Source organism: Xyrauchen texanus, chromosome 27 (genome assembly GCF_025860055.1).
Source record: "Xyrauchen texanus isolate HMW12.3.18 chromosome 27, RBS_HiC_50CHRs, whole genome shotgun sequence".
Classification (NCBI taxonomy): domain Eukaryota; kingdom Metazoa; phylum Chordata; class Actinopteri; order Cypriniformes; family Catostomidae; genus Xyrauchen; species Xyrauchen texanus.
The window spans coordinates 41,986,434-42,001,019 of NC_068302.1; the positions used below are offsets into that span (position 1 = coordinate 41,986,434).

A 14,586-nucleotide genomic window follows, 5' to 3' on the forward strand; every position below is an offset into this window, starting at 1 on the left:
GTGTGTGTGTGTGTGAGAGTGAGTGTGTGTGTGTGTGTGTGTGTGTGTGTGTGAGAGTGTGTGTGTGTGTGTGTGTGTGTGTGTTCTGGTAATCATCACTTTGTGGGGACAAGAATCTGTTTACACAGTCACGTAATGGGGACCTCTTGCGTTGTGGGGACCAAAAATCAGGTCCCCATAAGGGTAACCCATTTAATTGAATAGAGGAACTATTCTGAATGTTCTGGGCGGAGTTTTAGCATTGGCCCATAACACATGATCATCAGGTAGTATGCGTGTGTGTAGCGCGAGCTCTGCTGCGCCCCCAAACATTTTTGGCTGGTAATGCACTCACTTCTCCACACACACATTTTCCAATTATGGTTGGGTACCGCCCACTTCCGGGTCCTCGTTAGGAAGGAGTTCGACAGCAACTTGAAAATACAAGTATTAAATTGATAACGTTACTTCACACGGAGGACAAAGAAGAAGATTATTTACTGGAGATGCCAACTAAGGATCTGAACTTCTACAGAGGATAAAAGTGAAGCTCAAGGTAAGCACATATATTAAACCAATTAAGTTAAGTTAATTAGATTAGGCAGCGGGCTCGCTAGTTAATGTTAGTGCTAATTGTTGAGGCTAACGTTAAGTGTGGCCTGACATTTTCTCTGTTTTTCCAATAAGCGATCACATAATCATACAATTTAATGTTAAGGACTTAATTTTAACTGAAAAGTGTCGTCTAGTCTGACTGAGTGCTAATGGAGGGATTCGGTTATTAAGTTTGTTTCTGTCTAGTTTGCGTTAGTGCTGGACGGTGGATTATTTTATAATTTAAATTAAATATATTTTATATATATATATATATATATATATATATATATATATATATATATATATATATATACACACACACACACGTTAGCACTTATGTTTGACTGATCAGTAATTGTTTTTACATTTAAATGAACTCATAGGCAACATATACAAGCCACAGATCTTTACTAAAGTGCTTCACAGAGAAATTAAGTAACGTTAGGCTAAAATAAAACAAAAACTGAAATGGAAAGTAGCTTTAAATGAATAAACTTAGTTTTAATTATGACTGTAGTTAAAATAAACTGGGATTTGTATGGTGAGCTCGTTCAAAAGAGTAACTTAGTTAGGTTAAGGACCAAATTAATAGTTAAATAATTGCCAGGGCTACCTGGGATTTTATAGATGTTGGTTTTGTGAGAGATTAGAGCCTGAGTGAAAATGGTGAGTTGATGCCCGCAAGGCTAGCATTGTGCCAGTCAATAAATCTGATTTTATTATATTGTAGAGTTCAGAGTTCTTGTCTTACATTGATACATACAATATCATTGTAATGCAGTAACATTACAATAACATTCTTATCTAGTCTACTTATTGAACATGCTATTTCCGTGTAATTTATTTCACACTATTTTTTTCCTCTATCAGTTTGAAATGCCACCACGAATCAGCCCCCCTGAAGGATGCCATGCATCATGTTGTTTCAAAGACTGACAAAACATTCAAATTAGATGTGAAGTATATCAATGCAGTGAAAGGTAAGGTCGTGTGATTTTATCATTCAATATTTACCAAGATATGCATGTCCTAACCATAATCTTATGAGCACATTAGTCAGACCCCTGGTTGCAGCTTATTTTAAATCAGCTGCCAACTGTTGATGATTTTTTTTGTGTATTTGGCATCCTTTATCTATAAGATTTTAATAATTAAAAAAAAAATTCTGTATTTTGCAGGACGTGGTCTATTTGCAAAGGGTGCCATTTGCAAAGGTGATTTTGTTGTTGAGTACAGGGGAGATATGATAAATGATGCAGAACTGCAGAGGAGAAGAAAACGTTACCACGCATCCTGTGCTGCATTTATGTTTGATTTCAAGTGGCGAGGGAAAACATGGTGGTAAGAAGTCAAGTTATAGCAAAGCTATATTCCTTATGCAAAAAGATAGTAAAAATACACTGATTTGTGGTGGTATATTGTAGTACTTGTAATCATCCTTTTCTCATGGTTTCATATTTAAGTATTGATGCGTCAAGAGAAGATGGATCGTATGGGCGGATCGTTAATGATGACCACAAACATCCAAATTGTAAGATGAAGAAAATTGACGTCAGTGGAAAGCCTCACCTTTGTCTGTTTGCCCTGGATGACATTAAAGAAGGAGAAGAAATTGCCTATGATTATGGAGGAGAAAACTACCCATGGAGAACACAAGTATGTTGCAAAGCACACTGTGGACAAAATAGCTCATATTTTTGCAACATGTGTCAAACAAGTTGTTGGTTGAATAGATTATAATTTGATCTATTAGAAATCTATGAATCTAATTTGTCTATTCCAATAAATTATATCCAAATCCCCCACTCCCCCTCCCAAAAAAAATTATACATTAAAGAATGAGTTGGTACAGTCTTAGGCCAAATCTTTTTCCCCCAAGTTATGTGTGGCATACAATGACCATGTTGCAACTAATGGGTGAAATATAATCACAAAAAACCCAATGATTAACTATGTAAAATGAATGTTTTACTTTCTCAAACCATGTGGTATCTGTGTCAGATTTCTCTCTTGTGTTTCCATGTTCTAATATCTTGTCATTTTGAATGTTGTCTCTTACAGATGTCCAGCGCTGCTGTTAATACCAGCACAGCGAGTAACTCTGATCCTTCTCTCCAGTCAGAGACTCAGATGGATGATGAATCTGCTCAAATCAACTCTCCTCAACAGGTACGTTCACATTCATCACTAAAGATTTAGGTTTTTGTCATGGTTTAGTGATTTGTAAGCATATTTTGATGCGTATCTGGTGTAAATTAGTACATTAAACCACATTAAACCATAAAACATTAAACATGTTTTACGACATGTGTCCAGTAGATTAGTGGTAGTGGAGTATTTAGGGCCAGTTTTATCCTTCACGAGGATTTTTTGTTCTGGGTTAATTGTTGCATTAAAATGGACACTCACGACGTCCCCACAACACACTTTCAGTCAGTGTTTGAGTTCAAACCTGTGTTTTGAATTTGATGAAACTGGTCCCCATAAGGAACTATAACGTTGTGTGTGAAAGGTCCCCATGAAGCTGGTTTTAATCCAGATGTGTGTGTGAGCCGCACAGAGTTTGACTGAATTTGATGAAACTGGTCCCCATAAGGAACTATAACGTTGTGTGTGAAAGGTCCCCATGAAGCTGGTTTTAATCCAGATGTGTGTGTGAGCCAGCACAGAGTTTGACTGGACAGGAATACATGTTTTAGATGTTGTTGATTTGTCTCTCATTCTCAAACCATGTGGTATCTGTGTCAGATTTCTCTCTTGTGTTTCCATGTTCTAATATCTTGTCATTTTGAATGTTGTCTCTTACAGATGTCCAGCGCTGCTGTTAATACCAGCACAGCGAGTAACTCTGATCCTTCTCTCCAGTCAGAGACTCAGATGGATGATGAATCTGCTCAAATCAACTCTCCTCAACAGGTACGTTCACATTCATCACTAAAGATTTAGGTTTTTGTCATGGTTTAGTGATTTGTAAGCATATTTTGATGCGTATCTGGTGTAAATTAGTACATTAAACCACATTAAACCATAAAACATTAAACATGTTTTACGACATGTGTCCAGTAGATTAGTGGTAGTGGAGTATTTAGGGCCAGTTTTATCCTTCACGAGGATTTTTTGTTCTGGGTTAATTGTTGCATTAAAATGGACACTCACGACGTCCCCACAACACACTTTCAGTCAGTGTTTGAGTTCAAACCTGTGTTTTGAATTTGATGAAACTGGTCCCCATAAGGAACTATAACGTTGTGTGTGAAGGGTCCCCATGAAGCCGGTTTTAATCCAGATGTGTGTGAGCAAGGTTTATGGGCCAGGAATAATTATTATAATTGTTTTTTTTTCTTGCGCTTTTTATTTTTTCATTTCAAATACTATAATAATGTAAAATGTTGTTTATACTGTTTTCTTTTCTTTTTACAGATTGTGATACAGCTCGAAATGAAAATGACATTTTAGTACCAAGACTGAGAAGGACTAAAAGTATCATGGTAAGTTCTCAAGTCGCAACAAGAGACTCAGTGGCTATGTTTACATGCACAAGTTGGAGTTTTTCCCTCTTTTGCTCCTCTCTTTTAAATGTTAAAATCCTCGATAATTTGAAAGCGAAAGTTAAATGTGCACGGCTGCACGGGCATTCATAATTTTAGTTCATTACTATGGAAGCTCGCTCTGCTCACTCTTTACATATGATTAAGGTGTTTGCATATGAAGGCTTTTCAATCTGATTGAGCCGTCAGTCTGATTACTATGAGATTATTTGGTTGCATGTAAACGTAATCATTGTCATTTCTAATTGATCAGTTATTTTGCTTAGAGCTGCCATCAACATTTTATTCTCATTATCAATTACTCAGTGAAATATAATTCATGTAATTAATATATTCTTATGTGATAAATCATTTTGACTACAAAATATCAGAAAATCAAAAATTTGCATCCCCTTTTAGTATTGTCACGATACTAGAATTTCTTACTTCGATACGATATAACTTGAAAAATATCGATATTCGATACCATTTTCGATACCACGGAGAAAAAAACTGCCACTATATTAAGGGGGTTGACTAGCTTTCATAAGGTCTCTCGCTCTCTCCCTCTCTGCCGTGCGCGCGCTATGTATGTTGTGCGCGCGCTATCTATGTTATGCGCGCAGTATGTTCTGTCTCGCATGTGCGCTATAGATTCCGGAGATTTGAACTAATTTGCGGGCATCAGGGAGAAGCTATCAATATGCGGGAGACTCCGGAACTTCCGGGAGACTTGGGATGTCTGGCTTCATATCAAAAATATTTCCAGATAGCACTCCTGCTGTGTTCTTTATCAACCAAAACTGGTCGCGGGGGCGCCGCATGCACTTGCCATCTTTACATTCACTTCACTTTTGCTATTTAACCAGAGCGAATGAGACGAGTGCGTGTGTGTGTGTGTGTGTGTGTGTGGTGTTTGTCAACGCGCCTTTGGAGAGAAGTGAAAGTGACAGCTCGGCTAGTATCGATACTTCGGGAAATAGGTATTGGTACCGTTCAGATATTTCAGTATCGATATATCGATATTTTTGACAACACTATCCCCTTTACATTAAACCCAAAACCCATCAGATGTCCTTATTTTTGTCAGATCAACTGCCCAAAACGTTTTATTACACTTAAGATCTTTAGTATAACAAACAGTAAGAAGCAGCAAATCATCACATGTAACTTGTAAATTTAAAACAATACAATACTTGAACAGTACATTGATTATCACAATAGTTGCCAATTTATGTCTGTTAATGATCAATTAATTAAATGCAGCAGTTCTACCTATTTCTAATTAACTTTTTAATATTTCTTTTTTTTCATTTAAGATGAAAGACATGGATCTTCAAGATTCTGGGGAGCTCTTTGATTCTACACCAGAGAGTTCAGATAATTATGTTCCCGATACCACTTCCGACAGTGACAGTGATGTTAGCCTTACACTGAACCCAACAAAACGTCAGCTTCTTGATGAACTGGATATGAATGAATCTGCCTCTGTAAGCTTCCCTGACTGTGACACAACAACGTCAGACAAAATGCACAGCCTTACATCTAAAGCATCTGGAACAGTAGAAGAGCCCAGTTCAAGTCAGAACACAATAGACTGCGTAGTTGTTAATGCATACCAAAAAAGAGATGGCGGTAGAGTGTATAACAAGAGACATTACTGCTTGTATTGCTCCAAACCTTACGCTAAGATGGCAAGGCATCTAGAAAGTTCACATGCAAATACATCTGATGTGGCTAGAGCTCTAAGCTTTCCAAAAGGTTCAAAAGAGAGAAAAAACAGCTGGATTATATTCGCAACAAAGGGAACTATGCCCACAATGCTGCTGTTATGGAATCAGGAAATGGGGAACTGGTGCCATTTAAACGACCACCTAAAAAGCACAGGGAGAGGATTTCATGCATTGTGCGTACTGTCAAGGACTTTTTACAAGAAAGGTCCTGTGGCGTCATATGCGTTCTTGTAGACTTCAACCTCAGTCAGTCCCCCCAAACCAGGAAAAAACCGTGTTCAGTCCATGTGTACATACACGGGGCCTGTGCCTTCAAACATGACCAAACAACTGTGGGGAGTAATCAGTGCCATGAATCCTGACCCAATCACAGATATAATAAAAAATGACACAGTAATTACTGAAATTGGGCAGCACTTGTTGAACAAAGGAGGGCTATCAGCCAAAAATAAACAGAATGTGCGGGAGAAGATGCGAGAATTGGGAAGGTTGATTCACAAGGCGAGGAGAGTCACCTCTTTAAAAACGATGGAAGATTGTGTAAATCCAAAGAAGTACATGGAGACTGTCAAAGCTGTGAAGTATACGTGTGGGTATGACAGTGAAACGGACAAGTTCATGATTCCATCAGCTTGCAAACAAGCTTGGGAATTCCCTGGTTAAAGTGAGCAAACTCTTAAAAGCTCAGGGATTAATCTCAAATGACAAACAGCTTGTTAAGAACGCCAGTGAGTTTCTAGAAGTCCATGAGAACAAGTGGAATGAGATGATCTCGGCTACAGCATTGAGGAACATCAGTGAAGCAAAGTGGAATGTGCCCACTATCATGCCCTTTACTGAAGACGTCCAGAAAATGCATACATATCTCAGTGAAGTGCAAGACAAGTGGTTCAAAACACTCTCTGAAAGTCCCTCTACTAAAGCCTGGATGGAGCTGGCAAAGGTGTGTCTAGCCCAGATGATTCTCTTTAACCGCCGCAGGGAAGGAGAGGTTTCGAGCATGCCTTTGTCTGCATTTCTATCAAGAGACACTTCTGATCCACATGAGGATGTGGACTGGGCACTCTCTGAAGTGGAAAAAAACTCTGCAGACACTTCACAAGGGTTATCACAAGGGGAAAGCGTGGTCGACCAGTTCCAATTCTTCTGACTCCAAAAATGCTATGTGCCTTAGAACTCCTTGTTAAGCAGAGAGAGGCTTGTGGGGTTCTGAAAAACAATCCCTATATGTTTGCAAGACCAGAAGCCATGACACATTTTCGAGGGTCAGACTGCCTCCGTGGCTTTGCTAAGGTGTGTGGCGTAAAGTGTCCCAAGTCACTGACATCTACAAGACTGCGAAAGCATGCCGCAACGCTTTCAACTGTGCTGAATATGACTGACACAGAGATGGACCAGCTGGCAAACTTTCTTGGACACGACATAAGAATCCATCGTGAGTTCTATCGACTCCCTGAGAAGACCCTGCAACTTGCCAAGATCAGCAAAGTTCTAATGGCTCTTGAGCAAGGAAGATTAGCTGAGTTCCATGGCAAGAACTTGGATGAAATTGGGATAGATCCTGATGGTGTGTTGTTTTATTTGACTTTTGTTTGATTTTCTGTTTACCATCTATTCATATACCATGTGTTTTACCATTGCTAAGCTGTACTTTGAACTTCCACAGAAAAAGTTATTGACTGTGATGAGGAAGACGGGGGCATACAAGAGAGACACTGTTCATCTACTGTTGACGGTTTGTATTACTTTCAAAATACACTACTAGATTTTGCAGTTATTCATAGTTTTCAGTCACTTAACTTGTGAAGAAACATCATAGCCAACATTAAAAAAGATTCTTCAGTATGCTGAACAAACGTTTTTTACTGAAACTGCTCATTGTGTAATGAATCAAATGCCTCCAAGCTATTCTTCAAAATGTCTTACACTAAACATTTATTCTGGAGTGAATATTTTTTGTGGAGTTTACTACTATAAAAATTATATTTCATAAGAGAAACGAGCAAATTTGTCGTAAAATGCTAGCTGATCCGCTCTCTTCTCGTGTTGGTTGTGTCATGGCACTAAACGAACCATGTCAGATTGAGTATTTAACCATTTTATTTCATGTCTTAGTTTGCTTGAGCTTATGTTTGATTAAATGTCTGCTGTAGTGTTGTCACGATACCAAAATTATGACTTCGATCACGATACCAGACTAAAATACCTCGATATCGATACCATGGGGAAAAAAGCGAAAACAGTAAAAGTAACTGAAAAATATGACAGAACTTACAATTCATTGTTTTATAAATTAATAATAAAAAAAACCTTAACTTTGTTCCTTCAATGCTTTTTTACCATTACCTTTATTAAATAAAAGAATAATAATAATTAGCAAGTGCCAGTGTGTACGTCCTTACAAAGATGTTTGCAACATTGGCATTATTATCAATCATGTTAACATTTGCTAACCTTTCACAATTCTGAACAGGTTGGGATGACCAAAATCTTATTTCATGAAACGAGTTATTTAATATATTTTAAATGTAATTTTATAATTACAATATAGATATTTAATTTAATTCTATTTTTGTTATTTAAAATAAGCAAAAAAGCTAATTACAAACAATAGAGACAAATAAAATAAACAGTGCTTCATTTCTTTTTTGAATGCTACTGTTAAATAAACCTAGTACTGTAGCTGAAAAAAATTAAGTCTTCACTCTATAAATTAATTATAGACTGATTCTTAATAAATATATAAATTTATTCAGTCAAGCATTGGGTGATTGTCTATTTTCTGTTGTTTCATCAACATTAATTACACAGAATATTATGCTGCTGGTCCGGCCCTTTAAAGGGATAGTTCACTTTGAAATTAATTTTTGGTATGTTTTTGCTTACCTCAAGGGCATCCAAGATGTAGGTGTCTTTGTTTCCGCAGTAGTTTAAATTTTGATATTTTTAGGTCAAACCGTTCTTGTCTGTCAGTCATATAATGCAGGTCTGTGGTCACTTCCTCAAAGAGCATGCAGAGAAGTCCAAATTAAACATGATTTAATGACTCGTAAATGTAAGTACACAATGATGGCCTAAGACACGAAACGAGCAGTTTGTGTGAGAAAACGAACAGTATTTATATCGTTTTTACCTCTTGTAAACACAGCCACGTCCAAGTGATCTGAGGGCGCGGGCACTTCGGTCTTTTCCGGCAAAGCGCCGGAATGCGCCGGAAGTGATCTCTTGCGCGTGTACATCACTCATACAATTGTTTTATTTTTTATTTTTTTAATTGTTTTCTTTTACGACGGTTTAAACATCCCAGATAAGCGCAAATTAGTACCATTTTAATTAGCCGTCTTACCTACAATCTCTGTTCTGTGTAAACAATGAGTGACGTACACGCGCGAGAGATCCCTTCCGGCGCTTGCCGGAAAAGACAGAAGCGCCCGCACCCTCAGGCAATACGTTCTTTGCCTCAGATCACTTGGACATGGCTGTGTTTACAAGAGGTAAAAACGATATAAATAGTGTTCGTTTTCTCACACAAACTGCTCGTTTCGTGTCTTAGGCCATCAATGTGTACTTACATTTACGAGTCATTAAATCATGTTTAATTTGGACTTCTCTGTGCATGCTCTTTGAGGAAGTGACCATAGACCTGCATTATATGACTGACAGACAAGAACGTTTTGACATAAAAATATCAAAATTGAAACTACTGCGGAAACAAAGACACCTTGACACCCAGGGATGCCCTTGAGGTAAGCTAAAACAAACCAAAAATTAATTTCAAAGTGAACTATCCCTTTAAGACCTGCACGTAGGTTTCCTAATGGAACACATACGATTTATATTTACAAACGGTTTACATTCACTAAAGACATACCTGACTGTGTTTACGTGAATACTTGCCAGTACGTACATTTTTACCTAGAATTTTGATTATTCAATCCAAATAATCCACGAAAGAGAACTGAAGTGGCAATGGCATGCTGTGTGAAAGGCGTGTGTGTTTGTGCGCTCTTCAGGTCTGAGTCCGGCAGCGCGAGCATGTCCCGCGCTTTATTACCTCATCATGCATATTTCGCTGTGCGTATATATTTTACTGTTCTGATTTCGTTCATTAGTGAATGTAAACAGTGGAAGCAGAGCTCTGCACACACGTCCTGACTCCGACTGTCACACATCGACGCAAAATAAAGAAATACTGCTCTTATTATTTAGAGTGCTGTCACTCTTAAAGTACCGGTACTAATAAAATTTCATATCGTACCGATTTTAATAGCTGGGTATCGCGATACCTTTCTAGTATCGGTATATCGTGCAACTCTAGTCTGCTGGAAAGATGCAGTTCAATTATACTTGCAATAATGAAGAATTGCACAGGTTTAGGGTTTATTGTACTTTAATGATTTTAAATAATTAGTGCATAAGTGTAATAAATTGTCTGTTGGAAACTTTTCCTTTGTCGAAGCAGAGACAAGGAGACATTGGGATATCTTTCAAGCAGGATTCTTTGAGAACTCGCTGTGCATCGCTGTAGTCATCCCAGTCTAGTCTAACTAAGGCAGTGTACCTTGTAGTTTATATACCTTTCAAGGGGGAGGGATTTACATAGAGGTGGAGACACTCTGAAACAAAGCATGTAAATGAAGTACAGAAGTCTGCTCGTTATGGAAATTCCCCAGCCCTGATCTAATCAGCATAGCAGTGTGATTCAGATGCATAGGTGATAATCCACTCAGCCTGACTATTTAACGACTGGAACAGGGGCTCCTAGAGTCATATAAAGACAAAGGCTCAATCCCAATTCATCCCTTGCCCCTACCCCTTGTTTTCGAGTGTACACCATGGCCCTTAAAACAGAGTTACAAGGGCCAAGGGGTTGAAATATTCCCCTACAAAATGGAACAACCCTTCATGAACCCGATACGTCATCAGTCGTCCTTCATGAACCCGATACGTCATCAGTCGTCCTTCATGAACCCGATACGTCATCAGTCGTCCTTCATGAACCCGATACGTCATCAGTCGTCCTTCATGAACCCGATACGTCATCAGTCGTCCTTCATGAACCCGATACGTCATCAGTCGTCCTTCATGAACCCGATACGTCATCAGTCGTCGGCGATGGCTCTGACGTTACAGAGTTTTTACAGGATTTCTACATGACAACGACTGACAATCAGCGCAGCTTCTCTTAACTTTGAGGAAACATGATGATATAACATTCATTATAACATTCCTTCCTCGAAATGTATGTCTTTTCTGTTTCGGAAAGGTAATTTATTATACAATTTCTTCATTTAAATGACTCTATTATTATCATAAGAGTAAATAAAGTGCATGGTGGTGTCATCTGGGGCTAAATTTAAATGTTTAACCGTTTGTGAAGCATCTCGCCGGTGATTCGCGATGCATTCTGTGAACTTTCTCGTAGCCCTCCGTTTGGAGTGTGTCTCTGAAAAGGGCTATGTAGCCCTACCCCTTCAGCCCTACCCCTCGATCTCAACAAGACTCGGGACACCCTACCCCTAGACGTGAACGTGCAAAACGGAGGGGTAGGGCCAAGGAGTGAATTGGGATTGAGCCAAAGAGTGAGTCTCAGTAATCTGACTCATTTAACCTACAATAGAGAGAAACAGGACTGGCAGGAATCTCTTGCTGGAAAACTCTGATATAATCATCATTTATAACTCAAATGCAAAATTCAGTCTACTAAACTTTCTCAGTTTATATACTATTGTATTGGAACCTAAATTAAACATTTAATAAATTTGTAACACAACAATTGTCAGCATTCTATAGTACATTTAAAGTGTATATCTTTCTGAAAATTTTTAACTTTGATTATTTTCCATAGAACCATCTTCAGAGGTGGCACTTCCTCCTACCGAGAGGAATGACATGCTGCCACCACCCAAGAGACCACGCAGACCACCATCAGATGAAGAGATGCCTTCAGGAGCCAGTGCTGTGAGGCCTTCTTCCAAAGGTGAACTCTTTACACATTTCTAAAACTAAATTAGACAATTTAGGAGCACTTTGATACCCAGATCTCAGACCAGATCACTAAATGCTGATTTTGTTTTTCGCTGTTTCCCTTTTTGATACGTTTCCACCAAAACTTTAGCGATTTGAACACTTTGCAACTAAATTGTTCCTCTACACATGAATTTCAATATCATAATGCTCAGGAACCCATCTGTGGTTGTTTAGAGGGTTACTTGGTTGATGCTAGAATCTACTAGGTGCTTTGTGGCACTAGTAGGAACTGTAGCTGTTCTAATAATTGAAATATCAGGAATAACTATCTGGCGAGCTCCGGAGAGGGCGGCGCGTCTTGGACGGTGAGAGCGGCGAGAAGTTGAAATCAGGTCAACTTTATGGTAATGAGCAATGACGTGGTTTGGCGGCAACCAATCGGAATGTAGAAGTGCTTCGTTTGAGAGGATTCCAGAGAACGCAGTCAAGTTACTTTTAGGTTCCGACCACATTATTTCCCAAGCAAAATAGAGGAGAGATTGATTAATTGAATTTGATAAGAAGGCACGCAACACTATTTATAGGCAAAGTTTTTGCGCTAGAACACTTGTTTTTCAGCGGGAATGCAAATTAGAATAGCACTTAACCATGAACACAAAAGCCACACCACACAAATGGCTTTTAATTGGTTTATTTCATTAGCAAACATGTCACTATAATTAAGTTCTTTCCATTGATCAATTTTCTGCAAAAATAACTATTGACGTGCTTGTTTGCTTTCGTGCCCCTTTAAATAAAGTTTTAAAAAGACCAAGTATTCGATCTACATCAGAGTGTCCACGAATCTTTCCACGGCGTCGCTGGCAGGGCTGGCAGAGCGGCGGCGGTGTGAACATAGGGTATCTCCTGGAGAAGTTTGAGTGGATAGATGCATAAAAATTACTTGCAGCCAAGACATTGATCCTAATATATTTTCCTTTTCCCCAATGATCATTTCAGGCCAAGTGACAATGTAAAAATCACTGTTTGATTGACAGTGTAATTCTATTTATAGATAGTGCAAATAATTTCTCTTGCAATATAGATGCTGACTAAAGATTTTTCTAGTTGACTAAGTTTAAAATGAATGACTACTAATCACATTTTTATACTAATAAGCCTTAACTAATAATAATGAGCCTTTAATTGCCTATATAATATAAAGCCTAATCAGCGCTCAAGCGCACATAAAGCTCCACAGCGCACCGGCAAACATTGAACCATCATTACTAAACATTGTAATAATTTATTGGTAATGTTTTGGGCTGCAGAGATTAAGTCAACGATGCTGACTCATCTCCACAGTAATGCGCATATATGCACGTTTCATACGGATTACATAATCTGAGAATATTTATTTTACACTTGAATTGGTTCCTTTAAAAGCAGACATTTCAAGCATTCTATAGATATATTTATCGTGTGTGAGGTGAGTATATGCTGAGTTTCGGCTCATTTCTGTGACGCTCAAGTTTACTGAGACAGCAGAAAGCACATCCTGATTGTTTTCATTATTTTACAAAAGCAAAACATTTTGTAGTTATTGTGAGTTTACAGAAATAATAGAAAATGAAATTTGACCCTTTACAGTTTGCATTACTCTTATCTATATGAATAAAAGCACAAGAGTATTGTAAGTAAAATGATGGCGCCGGCGCCTGTATGTACTGCAGTAAAGCGTCTCTCCACACACACACACAGATATGAGTCTAATAATAACACATTTATCAGGTTCACATTAGAGTGAGCGACTTGTAAGGTTAATACTACTCGCATGTTTCAAGTGATAAGCCATATTTAAGGTCAATGACTGATAGGCGAATGTTTGGATTTCCTGCCGACTGCCGTTATTGATCTGTCCGTCACAGCCTGCATGATTTCCTGCGGGGGTTTCCCTGCGACTAACTGACTAATAAAATCGTGGTTAGCTATTAGAGGACAGACCTAATAAATACTGATAATAGGATTTAGAACTTTGGATTGGAATTCCAGTACACACACTTTCTCATTTCAATAGTTTTTTCTGTCCACTTTTAGGTAAAAGAACCCAGAAGACACCCTGGCAGCAGACAGAGGTGCAGGCGGTTGAAAGGCACATGCAGCGATTCATCACATCGCTCACTGTACCAGCAAAGAGCGACTGTGAGAAATGTTTGAAAGCTGAACCAGGAGCGCTGAAGAACCACGATTGGAAGACTGTAAAATTTTACATTTATAATCGTATTACAGCTTACAAAAAGAAATTGCAGTGCAAATAATAATAATGTGAAGATCCAACTCTGTCATGGCAGGTTTTGTTCAAGATGTTAAAAGGTTAAAGATGTTTTTGGGTTTACTAACCCTTTAAAACTACAGAAACACGTGTAGGCTATAGAATAACTTTATTTGAAATATTTTATGATGACCACCAGTCGGAAAGCATTGGTCGAACAAAGTTATTTTATGGTTGTAGTTTGTTTAAATCCACATGTATGTGAAAGCATGTGTGAAAGTTATATATATTTTTTTTATACTTTTAATATCAGGACTTTGTTTTGACTCCATTTGAGTTATTTTGTTAAGTTGAACTCAATAAAAGTTGAATTCAGCAATTGTAATGTAAATTAATGTATTGAAGCTCAATTACGTAGTAGATTTTTTTAAATACGTATCAGGTGAATGAGTAGCAGCTGAAGCTGGGAGGGTGACTGAAAAATTACAATTATAGAAAGAATAGTTTGAAGTGGAAAGGTTTGAATGTT

General features: G+C 38.1%; 2 protein-coding genes across 2 annotated transcripts in view; one reads left to right on the forward strand and one right to left on the reverse strand.

Moving 5' to 3' along the window:
- The window catches only part of LOC127621416 (F-box/LRR-repeat protein 17-like), a 331,319-nt gene that overhangs the window by 62,123 nt on the left and 254,610 nt on the right, over nt 1-14,586 (reverse strand). The window lies entirely within an intron of this gene.
- LOC127621430 (uncharacterized) lies at nt 6,614-14,367 on the forward strand. Its single transcript, XM_052095013.1, has 4 exons — nt 6,614-7,403; nt 7,503-7,571; nt 11,685-11,816; nt 13,883-14,367. The coding sequence occupies exons 1-4, from the start codon at nt 6,995-6,997 to the stop codon at nt 14,101-14,103; spliced, it is 831 nt and encodes a 276-aa protein (XP_051950973.1). The 5' UTR covers nt 6,614-6,994; the 3' UTR covers nt 14,104-14,367.